This window comes from Cuculus canorus, chromosome 4 (genome assembly GCF_017976375.1).
Source record: "Cuculus canorus isolate bCucCan1 chromosome 4, bCucCan1.pri, whole genome shotgun sequence".
NCBI lineage: Eukaryota > Metazoa > Chordata > Aves > Cuculiformes > Cuculidae > Cuculus > Cuculus canorus.
In genome coordinates, this window is record NC_071404.1 from 9,111,456 (window position 1) to 9,124,760 (window position 13,305).

The 13,305-nt window shown below is 43.1% G+C and overlaps 1 protein-coding gene across 1 annotated transcript; it reads right to left on the reverse strand.

Moving 5' to 3' along the window:
• Positions 1-775: 775 nt before the first annotated feature.
• SLBP (stem-loop binding protein) lies at positions 776-10,058 on the reverse strand. The gene is made up of 8 exons (XM_054065549.1): positions 9,809-10,058; positions 8,144-8,275; positions 5,369-5,473; positions 4,775-4,840; positions 4,385-4,516; positions 3,596-3,745; positions 2,314-2,398; positions 776-1,748 (listed from the first exon to the last, which is right to left on the reverse strand). Exons 1-8 carry the CDS (start codon positions 9,850-9,852, stop codon positions 1,632-1,634), a joined length of 831 nt encoding a protein of 276 aa, XP_053921524.1. The 5' UTR covers positions 9,853-10,058; the 3' UTR covers positions 776-1,631.
• Between the last annotated feature and the right edge of the window lie 3,247 nt (positions 10,059-13,305).

A 13,305-nucleotide genomic window follows, 5' to 3' on the forward strand; every position in this document is an offset into this window, starting at 1 on the left:
CAGCTGTACTTGCCAATTCTCCATCTGAAGCAAACTCAGCTGTATGTAACTACGCACAACTTAAGATACGGATGCTATTTTTCCGCAAGATCAGTCTATGACCAGACATGAACCTCAATAGATGCGGTTATCCCACACTTAACCACTAGAGGGCTTTGTTCCATTGCAAAAAAAAATTTTCCAGTTCGGTGTTCAGCACCTTTGAAAAAACACCCAGACATAAGCACTCTCTTTAAATGCAGTCCATAAAAAAAATAAGTTCTCTAAGAAGCTGAAGCAACAGGGAATAATCTGATTAAAAATGATACTATGGATACCCAGCTGTTTCAAGATAAATTTAAAAAATCTAAACCTGTTTCACAAGCAGCTACTGAGCACGGACCAGCTGCATTGCTAGGCTGGAACGTTCTACCAACACATAGCTAGCTCCTCAGTGAGCATGCATACGGAACAGCACCCAAGGTTTGCTTCTAGAATTTGCTCTAGAGAACAGAGCTGGGTAACTAACTAATGGACATCTAACTGCTTCTAAGGAGTCTGCAAAAGGTCAACAGGTTTACGCATTAGAAGTCTTACATTTAATCCAGTGGCTTGCACACAAATAAATAGTTTTTAAGGTCTCCCTCAAAGTCAAAGGACGCTGCTAACACACATATGCTAGTCTACTTATCAATATTGGTCTCAGATACATGGCTTTCAGTATTTTCCTGCATTTTGTTAGCCACAGAACATCACCAATAGGAAATGAAGTTGAAGAGTCATAAGTAAAGGCAATCTCATTTATTTTCCAGCAACATCCCATACAAAAGCAATAAACATCAACTGCTTTCAGCAGAAAGTCTGTACAGTGTTATCATTTACAACAGTTTTACATTTTAAATCAGCAAATTAAAAAGAATCAAGCACTTACCCTAGACATTTTCTTGGCTGTATTAACAAAGAATCCATGACTATTTACAAATCTCAAATTCAGGCCACTGCTTCTTAAAGCATTACTGCCTGAGCTTCACCATACTGACCTTGAATTTCTTAAGCGTATTTAATTTCTAATTGTTTGAGAAACATTTTTGCAACTAAAAAAAAAATCTTTTTCCAAACGTAAGGCAGTTTAACCTTACGGTAAATAACTGCAGTAGGTGAGTTTACTAGTACTAATCAGCAGTGTGGTTCAGCTACCACCTGCCTTACTACAAGTCAGATCTTTGTAGAAGAGCCAGATGGAGAAGCAGGATAATACACAGATGCTCAAACATATTTCCCTGCTTTGCTCTTGATCTGCAGGTAGACAACTGAGACAATGGACATGGCAGAGGGGGAGTGGGGGAGGGAAATCAATACAATCTTGCGGAACTATTTATAATTACTTAAGCGCAGCATTGCCTTTAGCTATTTTTTTCTATTGACAGGTTTTATTAAAAAAAAATCTGATATACATAAATTAAAAGTTAAAAGGAAGTCACAAAACTTACTTGTATTTTTACATAAGTTTGGTCCAGAGAATATGTCGACCAACCACAACTCAGAGAACAAACATCAACTTCTTAAGCTTTCTTACTATTAACAGCTTACAAACCAATCTAACCTCTCACATTTAAAAGAAACTTCCTCTAAAGAAGTTTGCATGAGACTATTTAACTCACAGTATCAAAATCTTTAAGTGGTTCACTCAAACACACTTCCAAGTCAAAATCACCTTCTGCTTGATAGTCAGCACGTCTGACTTTGGTGGGAGAGCCAGAATAGGTATCCTGGAATACAAAGTCAGTTAATTAGCAGTCAAATACAGATTTAGTTGTGCAGTAATTCATTTGAAACATTATTCAGATTCAATATTCATCAAAGAAACAAATCCAATAAGAAAAACGTTACTAGCTCTTTACCGAAGGTTGCTGCTCAGCCATACTAAATGCTTTCTGGATCTAAAAAGAGCCTACTTCAAAAAGTCTGAGTGTGTCAAGAAAATTACATCCTATTTTCACATTAGATGTTGCAGTCTAAAGTAGTATTTCCATTGTACATCACAGTTCATAACTTCCATGCTTTGAACAGATACATTTTCATTTGCAGGCTATGAAAAATGATACATCTGTCATTTGAGATCGTCACTTAAGTTCTAACTTTCTAAACTCAGACCATGGACAGATACTGGCTATAGCTGGGAAATTGTTTGAATTTGAAGATCGCTCAACTTTATAAACAGTCCCTAAATAGAGCAGATTATAGAATTTCTCATGTATTCAGGCTACTCTGGATATAAATAAGCAGCAGACCAGTTATTAACAAACAAATTGAGCAAGTGACAGATATGCTTACTTCATTATCTTGACAGCTTGTTTGAGATTCAGTGGAATTACTCCCGACAGATTCTGTCTCCATCTCACCAAGGTCAACAGGACTACTGCAAAATCATTAAAAACCATACAGCTTAAAATAAGTTCAGTTTCTTTAGTAGTAAGTTGCACTTTGTAGGTGCAGTTCTGAAAACGATAGCCAAACAAGACAAAGAGACCTACAGAGATTATAGGGACAGCCATGGCAAACTGAGACCACAGAATAGCAGGTCAACTCAACTGGGCCAAAATGCACAAGGACTAAATCCAGATCTCGAGACTGAATATGGCAACTTGTCAAAGACAAGTACCCAACAATCAAATACAACTCAAGTGAGGACAAATGTTATGGAAAATCAAGGACTTCTTTCCAGACAAGTTTTTTATCGATTTGTTTTGCAATGCAAGTATCCACAGTACATAGAACTCGACCCCAGCATCTGGAGACAGACTGCTACTACAACACCAACGCATACAGTAGGCTTCAAGATGAAACACCAACTCCCCCTCACATTGATTACAAGTGCAAGGAAGCTACAAGTAAGTTTGGTTTGCAAGGGACCTTGAAGATCATCTAGTTCCAACCCCCCTGCGACGGGCAGGATCTAGACATCTTCTACAGCAGAATATAGCAGTATCTTGGACCTCACTGTGAACAGTTGTGGCCACAGTTTTAATTTAATGGTACCTTAAGGGGATTTTACAAGTACTTCTCTCCTCCTCTTTGCTCAAGAAACAAGAATTTATACCACTGTTCTTGAACTAGCAAGTGAGACGGGTTCTCATACATTGTCTTGATCCAAGCTCAATATTTGTGAGATCTGTTATAAGAACTCTTCAGCACTGCTTCTTCCACAGATTAATCTGCAGACTGCTCTGAAAGAATCAGTCTATCTCAGTAGTGCAATATTTTCTTTTATAGGGTAATGCAGAACGAGCTACAATTTCACTCAGTGGACATATGCTAAAAGAAGTGAGGGACATAATGCGTGCCCTTCGCGGACAATGGTTAGGTCCAGTCCCACCAACGAGGTCCAGAGAGCTATTATTATATTTTGACCAAGAAGGAATTGAATAACACTAAGCACGTAAAAGTAGCTAACAAAAGTATTCAGCAATCACTGACTTATCTCAAAAAAGGCTATGCTGGGATTTGGTGGCTTTTTTTTTGTTGTTATTTTTTTGTGGGTGTTTTTGTTTTGTTTTATAACATTAGATGTTATTTATTAATTTCTGTAAAGGTATCTCAAATACTATATACGTACATTTCTTGCAGATCACATCCTTCTTCAGTAGGTGGATCCCAGGAATGCAATGCAACTTTCCATAGTTTAATTTGCTGGTCCCATGACCTACGGCTGTACTTCTTAAACTTATTTGGAGTTCTGGGATGAACTCCCGGTACACGATGGCATCTATTCAGATATTAGACAAGAAAAATTAATTAATGTTTTTCACACAGACATATCATACAGATTTGTTAGAACTGATTTATGTTAAGACTGCCTGCTACACAGAATTTGCTGGGTCATAATGAACCTAATTGATTATATTTATGACAAAGGATTACTGTGCAATTCCAGCACTGAAGTGAAAAGCTGTCATCTCCTTTTGAACACTTTATTTTTTGTCCTCAAGTCAAACAAAAAATTTTATTATCTCAGGTCTGAAAATTTCAGCATGAAATTTCTGCATATAACATATCCCAAACTTAAGAGTAATTGTTGACCATTTGGTCTTTTAGATTACTAACGAGAAAATTGACTGCAAAAAGCAGTTTCATTTCTTGTAGCTGACAAGCATAACCGAAGACCTTTCACTTCCATTTCTGCAGCATGACAAAGCGTGAAGGGATATTCTTTGTGCACCAACTAGTGAATAAAAAATAAAATCCATGCCTCATTTGTCACTTACGTGTTAAAAAATGTCTTGGAGTTTTAATTTGTGGATGCCTTCTATGTAAACCCTTCAAGTATGAAGTTTAATGTGTTAACAATAGAACAGGTATAACTTACAATTGAACATTTAGTTTTCCAGAAACACAAGCAGCTCACCTGGGAACTTCTTTAATGTATCTGTCATATGCAATTGTGTTTTTTCCATAGTTTATCTGTTTTTGTCTTCTCATCAAAACCACCTCATCTGTCTCAACTTCTACTGTTGTAGTGGACTCCTTTGAATCAGAACTAAAGAAAACACGTGGTAAATTTGGGAGTACCACAAAACAAGTAACACTCTAACAAACCCACATGTAGAAGATTAAAAAGAAACATGCTAAAACTTTTCAAATGAATGCTTGCTTGGGATGTTACTGAACTGCAATATTAGACCAGACTTAAGATTAACAATTTCTAACTGAGCTTTTTCAGAAGCAGTAATGGTACATGTGAAAATTCAGACCCATTGTCAGGATATTCCTCCACTAAGCTAGAAATTTAACCTACCTTCCAGAGGAGGAAGAGGACTTCCTTTCTCTTGAAAATTCATTTATTAGGAGTTTTCTTCTGTATCTGCAAGAGTTAAAATCCATTTTAAGAATACACAGACAGAACGTGCAAGGCTGCACTTCCCATCTCACAGTTGATTTTACTTCTCAGCTAAGCAGAAGTCTCAAAGAAGTCAATCCAAATACAGTAAATGCCTTTCAACTATGGAACTGATATTTCAATTTTCCCTAGAAACAAAAAAATCTCAAGACTTCCTTTTCCTAAGTCTTTTCCCTAAAAATGTTTTTTATAGCAATGATATGCAAAACCAGTTATTAGTGAAAGGAGATTCAAAGTAATTCAATCTAAGATACTTAGGAAAGGATTCTTCCAAAAGAGATATTTGGTGATACACATCAACACTCCAGAGAGCACATTATGTCATTCCCGCAGGAATTCAGCCAAAGCTGATCTAAAAGCAGCAGACAAGAAGCTAACGTTGGTCTGATTTTACTACAACGATGAAGTTAAAAATACAAGTCAGTACAGATTCTACAAGACAACTACCATTTCCCCTCTTTTCCCCCCGGCATCTCAAACACCCATGGGTACCTTGTAATTTCTTTGTTAACACTGGTCCTCATTTCCTCTTCTTCCACTGCAGTTCCCCAATCCAAACACCGGGAAAGGGGTCCATGGCCTTCTGGTGTTGTAAAACTAGAAAGAGAAAAAAAAAATTAAAAAAAGATGAAAAAAGCATCTAACTTAAGATTTTATTTTATTGTCTTTCCCACCCTATTCCCAGCATCTCCCCCATTCACAGCTTGATGACTATTTAATAATTACATTATAGCACCAGGATTTTCTCTGTGTAGAGAAGGCAAAGGCACAACAAAAGGCAGTCAATTCTTAGCTAGTAAACTGAGATTTGTTATGACTTTCCAAAGTGGGATTTAACAACTTTATTGTAACCCATCTGCATCACAAGCCGATTTAGACTGTTACAGGAGAATAAGTTTATATCCGTTCCCACACAATAGTTGCCTATAATCAGATCACTTAATGTGTTTTCCAGTTTCTGTCCTCTTGATGACCAGCTCTCCTATAGTACAAACTCAAAAGCGTATCCTACAAACCAAAGCTTTTTCAGCAGGTCTGGAAATGCTCTGGAGACTTACCAGAATTCTGTGCAAATAAGTCCCTTGAAGTCAGAGAATTGGACCCATCTGTGTTAAAACCAGTTCCAAGTCCCTTCCTGTTCTCAGCTCATAAATTGGCTTGTGCTACCAACTTTGAAGTTTTTGCTAAATTCAAACTGAAAGTTCTTTTCAGATGAAACCCAGTTACCAATTCAGAAAAATTAAAAATCCACAGCAAACAGCACAGGTTCCCTCTGCAAATACTGGTCCAATCTACAGGTTTTTAGCATTTGCCTATATTAATTTCTAACTTGGCAGAAAATGCAGGCCACATTCAATTAGTCCTCTCCCATGGCAGACAATAGCATGACCCCAGAAGCACCCAGTCAGTCCCCCCATCTGAGGGTTTTTCTCAACTCTGTGTCAATACCTTTTTATACTTCTTTCTGTACCTGTGTTGTGTATAGAGAGAATAAGGGAGTATATGGGAGGGTCTACAGCTTTTACGTCTTGACTAATTTTTTTTTGATGCCAGACACACTGAGTTTAGTCTTCGAGACTCTCATCCCCATGTACTATTTCACACTTGGTGAGAAGCTTTGGTGCTGTGCTAGGACTGCAAACGAATCCTAGAATGGTTTGAGTTGAAAGTGACCTTAAACATCACCTAATTCCAACCCCCCTGCCATACACCTCCCACTAGATCAGGCTGCTCAAAGCCCCATCCAACCTGGCCTTGAACACCTCCAGGGATGGGGCACCCAAAGCTTCCCTGGGCAACCTGTGCCAGTGCCTCACCACCCTTACTGTGAAGAATTTCCTCCTTATGTCTAGTCTAAACCTGCCCCTCTCCAATTTATAGCCACTGCCCCATGTCCTGTCACTACATGACTTTATAAAAAGTTGCTCCCCAGCTTTCTTATATGCCCAGTGGTGCTCAAACACTCAGAGGGGCAGGAAAACAACGCTATAACCCCACCCACTCAACTGAAGCTGCTGTATGACCCAGCTTCCATCCCGAGCCTCTTCCCATTTTAAAATTTTATATTGACAATGTCGAATTGGCATAAACAAAAAGTAGGTTTAGCACAAGAAGAGAATAACTTCAATGGGAGCTGAATCCAAACCAGAATGTATGCCTGTTCAATTCACTACTGGAAGACACACAAAAGCATCGCTTACTTAGGTTGAAACTAATGAAGCAATCTGTAGTTTCATCTTTGTCATCATCCTAGTCAAACATGCTTCCTGAAATTAATTTCATTTACTTTGGATATTGTAATTTGAGCCAGTGACTGACATCTTCCCTGATTATCGGCAAAGAAAAATGAGTAGTTACAAGGCACAACACATCTCATTCTACATTACAAAACTAGACTCAATCAACTGGCAATTGGGCTGCAGGCCAGAACTCCCATTCACTGATAAAAGTAACTAAAGGGACTATGGCATGAAGAGCTCAGGTGCAGACAATGATATAAGATATTTTCACTAAACTGAAGTTTACCTGCTGGGAAATCGTAAGAAAGGCAGGGAGCAGCGATGAGAACAGAGTAACCTACCTCAGAACTGGACCCCTGCATACACGTACTGACAGACACAACTCCTCAAGATGGTCTGTGCTGCCTTCAGAAATGTGAAGACAGATAACTTTTAAGACTTGAATTTTTAATTTATCATCTCGTTTGACGTTACCACAACAGTACGTACAGCCCATAGCCATAAACAAACATAACTGGTCTGTGCAGTTATTACTTCATAAATAGCAGTAAGCGAGGAGGAAACAGGACAGAAAATCACAAATATAATTCAAGAGGTGAGAATGAAAATGTTTATTCTTAAGAAGTGACTCAAAGATTTAGATATTAGGATGAACTTTTTTCCTGTTATGGTGGTGAAGCCCATTGGAACGGGTTGCCCAAGGAAGGTGTTGATGCCTGATCCAGGGAGGTGTTCAAGGCTGAGTTGGATGAGGTTTTCAGTAACCTGATCCAGTGGAAGGTGTCCTTGCCTATGGCAGGGGGGTTAAGAACTGGATGATCTTTAAGGTCCCTTCCAACTGAAACCATTCTATGATTCTATGATCAGAACACTGCACTACTTTGTTTTCCCTTCTTTAAGAGCAGCTACGGTCAAGAGATCACTTATTACACAAGGAGGGTGTGGAAAACCGAGTACAAAAGTCAATTTCACAGACCCAAATGAATAAAAGAGCAGAGCGTTTTTTTCAGTTGCAGGTGTTGCCTACCTGTTTGGCCTGTTGTCAGAAGGCCTGCACCTGTTTTCACCAAAACCTGATGAATCTGATGTATTCTGCATTCTCTGCTTCCCATCCGCACCACGTTTCCTTCCTTGAGACCAGCGAGTCAAAAGCTGTGGGCTGGAAGCAGATGCGACAAGACAAGGCGAGTACATTAGGTGGATTTGCATTATTAACCTCTTTGAGACATCATCCCATGCAGACATCACAGTTTATTTATCCTCTCTACTCTGCTCTCATGAGACTCCACTTGTGAGTACTGTGCCCAGCTCTGGAATTGCCAACAAAAGGATATGGAACTGTTGGAACAGATCCAGAGGAGGGCCAAGAAGATTATCAGTTTACTGGAGCTACGAGGACAGGCTGAGAATCATAGAATAGGGTTGGAAGGGACCTTAAAGATCATCTAGTTCCAACCCTCCTGCCATGGGCAGGGATATCTCACTAAATCAGGCTGCCCAAGTCCCCATCCAACCTGGCTTTGAACATCTCCAGGGATGGGGCATCCACAACTTCCCTTAGCAACCTGGTTGGGGAAGAGAGCTGAGGTTGTTCAGCCTAGAGAAAAGGCTCCAGTGAGGCCTAGAGTGGTTTTCCAGTACCTGAAGGGGGGCTACAGGAAAGCTGGGGAGGGACTTTTTACAAGGGCGGGGAGAGGTGAAAACTGGAAAGGGCAAGATTTCAATTAAATTCTTCACAATGAGGGTGGTGAGGCACTGGCACAGGTTGCCCAGGGAAGCTGTGGCTGCCCCATCCCTGGAGGTGTTCAAAGCCAGGTTGGATGGGGCCTTGGGCAGCCTGAGCTAGTAGGAGGTGTCCCTGCCCATAGTAGGGGGGTTGGAACTGGATGATCTTTAAAGCCCCTTCCAACCCAAGCTATTCCATGATTCTATTCATCTAGAAGGCCAGGCTGGATGGGGCTTTGGGCAGCCTGGTCCGGGGGGAGGTGTCCCTGCGGGGGGGGGTAAAACGGGATAGGCTTTAAGGCCCTTTCCCACCCAAACCATTCTATTGTTTATAAGTTTTCTTCCACCAAACCACCCTCAGGGCCACGACTCGGGGCCTCTCGAGTCCCTCAGCGCGGGCACCCCGGGGAAGCTTCGACCCAACCCGGCTCTGCTCTTTCCGGGGCGGAAAAGGGCCAAACCCGCAGCCCCGGGAACGAGCCAAACCCGCAGCCCCGGGAACGAAGGCGCCGCAGTGGGACCCGGGCGGGCGTCAAGGCGGGAAGGGGGGTGTGGGGTGGGGCACGTGTGCAGCGCGCGGCGGCTGTTCCCCCACGCGCGCACACCCCCCGCCGCTGCAGGTAGCTGTCCTCCCACTCCGCCACCGCCGCCCCAACGGCCGCTGCAGCGCGCGGGTGGCTGTTCTCCCACGCGCGCACACACCCTCCGCTGCGGCGGGTAAGCCGCGAGCGCGGGGGGAGGGGGGGGCGGCTGTTCTCCCACTCCCTCCCCCGCCCCAACGGCCGCTGCGGCGCGCGGGCGGCTGTTCTCCCACGCGAACACCACCCCCCACCCCACCCCGTGGAACAGAGGCCACGCGCGCGCGCTCGCGGGAGGGCGGCTGTTCCTCCCACTGCCTCCCCCCCGCGCCGAGAGTGGATCCACGGGGAAAAAGGGGAAGGCCCAGCACCTCTCGCCTCGGCCTTACCTGCTCTTCGTGCCGCCGTGCGGGCTCCTCTGACGGAAGGACATAGCTGGAAGGTGAGGAAGCGGCGAGCCGTGAGGAAGAGCGGCTAAACTTCCCGCTCAGCCCCTTCGCATCTCCCGCCGGCGCTGCCCGGCGCCGCCTCCCCCAGCCGCTCCACGGGGACCGGTCCACCGGGGGGGGGGGAGAAGGAAAGGTGTTAATAAGGAAAGCGCAGCCGCCAGCCCGCTTCTTCTCCCCGCGAACCCCAAGCGCCGCCCGATACTGGCTGCGACACAAACGCGCTCCTCACTCCAGCGACTCCGAGACGCGTAGCCCTATGGAGACATTACCACCACCGCCCTTCCCCGCCGTGGCAATGGTTTAGCCCAGCCTATGGCCACGCCTCCATGGCCCCTCACGCCACGCCCACCTCTTCCTGGTCCCGCCCTCGGTCCCGCCCCAGGGCTCAGTGGCGGGAGAATCGAGCGCGGCGGCGCGCGGTTTTGGCGCGCTGGGCTCTCCCCCCTGAAGTAGCTGCTGCTACAAAAAGTGGAATGTTTTTAATTTAAACTGAAGTTCATCCAAGCAACTATGTTCTTTGAAAGTTGGGCAGAACGTCCCTCTGTTAGCGTGGGGTTTATTTCAAACAGTGTTTTTTCCAGACCCTTGGCTTAGACTAGGCACAAGGAGGAATTTCTTCACGATGAAAGTGGTGAGGCACTGGCACAGGTTGCCCAGGGAAGCTGTGGCTGACCCATCCCTGGAGGTGTTCAAGGCCAGGTTGGATGGGGCCTTGGGCAGCCTGATCTAATGGAATGTGTCCCTGCCCATGGCAGAGGGGATTGGAACTGGATGATCTTTAAGGTCGCTTCCAACCCAAACTATTCTATGATTCTTTTAACCATGTCTGACCTGTGTGTGATGAACCAAATAATCTGCTGCACTGTCCCAGCTGGCCTCTCCATTACTGGTGCTTGGTTACTGCCTGCAGTATTCAATTAACTTCTTTTCACTATCCATATCTTCATTGCCTCATCTTCAAAAAAAACCTACCACTGTACAAGAGTTAAAGTTAAATAAACAGAGCAGAACTATAGTCATGGTATTGCGATACAGAAAGTAGGATTTAAAACTTAGTTTCAGCAAGCTTACTTCTGGGTCTTGCATGGTTGGCATATCAGTCTATGTTTTTCGCTGATCAGCCTCATATTTCTCTTACAGGCAGCAGAAAGCCAGCAAACCTTGGCCCTGGTTACCTGACAGAAATGCAGTTATACATCAATACCTAATTTGGCTCATGCATGGTAATCGCATCGAGTCAGTACAAATAAGTCACTGAGCTCTGGAAACAGCAGAAAAATTCTGCAGGTTTCACCAGAATGGCTTTCTAGTGCAGATGTGGCCTTTGTCCAGAATACTTCTGATGATTTTTAGGGGTATAAGACTATCTGAAAAGCTGCAATTAATGTTGGGGTTTTTTGTCTCCTTTAACTTGCATATTTGTTTAGTAAGGTTGCAAAACCCACTGTTGTTCTCAAGAATCTGCTCTTTGGCTCAATCCAAGACCAGACACTTAAACTGGCATTTATTATTAGTATTAGCTGAGCAGGTATTTCACGGATGAAATAAACGTGTCTTCCAATGACCATGGGTGAAGTGAGCCTAATATTCATTACTATGAAAGGCTGTACATGAGTAGCAGTTACAAAATCAGCAATGAAATATGGTTGATGGATGGCAGAAGTAGCAAACAAAAGTTGTGTTGTTTTAATTTTGCGCAGCTCATCACAAAAGCAACTACCAAAGCCCAGCACTGGTTTTTGGAAAGACTTTCTGAGTACACATTGGCAGGTGCAGTTTTGTTTTTTGTTTTTTCTATGAGGATGCTTCATGCGTAGCAAGTGTGTGTGAGAAGGAGAATTTGCATCTTTCCTGTATAAATGAGGCACAGTTTCACAAACTACAGCATTCTCATGTAATCATTTAGAAATGATTACTCCAACTGGCTTCGGGTCATCATTTACATAGAACTGGAGCTTTTCAGGAGTTGAGTAGAAAGGGCAAAGCAGGTGGCAGTACATACCTTCGTGTGCTATGAAGAAGGAATCGTTCAAACACCATAATTGCAGCTGAAACTAGTATGGTTATTTGGATCCATATTATTTCAAGTAATTAAAACAATCATCAGAGGAATGGCACCTGCAACATGCAATGTATATCTTAGTCTTTCTGCCTCTCCTTCACCACATGCTCCCCTTAATTCCAGGTCTCCAGACTCAAATATTGAGTAGTTCCAGAAACATATTTATTTCTTTCTGTTTCCTGATTAATCTTTTTTGGATAGTTGAACAGCATGGCCTACAGGAACATCCCAGCTGAAGCCTGGTAAGTGACTGGGCAGCCCTTCTTACCCCTTTTTCAGTGTGCAGATACAAAAAGAGGCTTCCTTCGAGGCTGTGCAAAACCAAACGCCTGCTTTTACCTCTAGGCACGAGAGCCAAGGGTAGGGAGGTAGAGGTCAGGGAAGGGTCTCAGACCAGCACAGTAACAGCTGCTGGATTGATTTCCTTCTCTCAGAGGTCACTGAAGTACTGTACGTGTGGCCTTCAAGGCCAAGAGGAAACACGTGCTCAATGAGGCTCATGATTGCTCAGATGTGTTGAAGATCCTCTTCACGATGAATTCACAAAGCTTACTGTGCCTTGTTTTGTTAAAATTGGGAGAAATTCACTCTATTTTTTCTCAAAAGGCACAAGTACTATTCAACTGCTTGACCGAGTATCTTTTTGCAAAGCTGCGCCAGACACTGGGTGCACAAATACAGACAGACACTCGCACTCCTTCCCAGCAAAACTTACACCTTGAGAAGTGGAAGGAAGACGGCTCCCTGCCAGCCTGGCCATGGCAACTGCACTAGGCCAGACCAAGAGTGAGCAGCCAAGTTTGCAAAGGCTTTTAGAAATTAACCAGTTTGAAATTTCAGCATCTACCTTGCTTTCTACTGAACTTTTTTTTTTTTTTTTCATTATTTTCCTCAGCTTTTTAATGGTTCTACATGTTTTTTGCATTTGCGAGTGCACTGAATTAGTTTGTTTCACTTCCAAAAATTGCATGTTTATTCTTAGGTATCTCAAAGACTCCTGCTAAGTATCTGCTTGGAAACAGTGGTTTTACGGTTTAATAATGCTTTTTGGGTGGACCGTCCACATGCCTAGTGCTCCTGGCTGAAAAGAGTAGTATTTTGAGAAGAGGTACGGGAGAACTGTGTTCACTTCCCACAGCCTCATGGATTTTTCTTCACAAGTTATACGCAGGTCCTGTATTTTTCTCCTCGGAGATCTGTAGGATGTCTCCAAAATGCCTGCCTTTGGGCAATAACACTTGGGCTGTCTCTGTGCTCCATGAAACACCAAGATCTGAAAACAATACCAAGTAAAGGATTTAGCTTAGAAGTTCCTTTCCCTGGCATTACTGTAATTGAACAAATTCACATATCTTCTGTATGGCACCTGCATAAA

What these genes read in the sequence shown, in the direction of transcription:
- SLBP (XM_054065549.1), bottom strand. Translation starts at nt 9,852, where the DNA reads ATGTCCTTCCGTCAGAGGAGCCCGCACGGCGGCACGAAGAGCAG. An exon ending in TACATTAAAGAAGTTCCCAG is followed by an intron (nt 3,746 to 4,384) that starts GTGAGCTGCTTG and finishes ATATCTGAATAG; the next exon opens with ATGCCATCGTGTACCGGGAG. An exon ending in CAAGCTGTCAAGATAATGAA is followed by an intron (nt 1,749 to 2,313) that starts GTAAGCATATCT and finishes TTTGTATTCCAG; the next exon opens with GATACCTATTCTGGCTCTCC.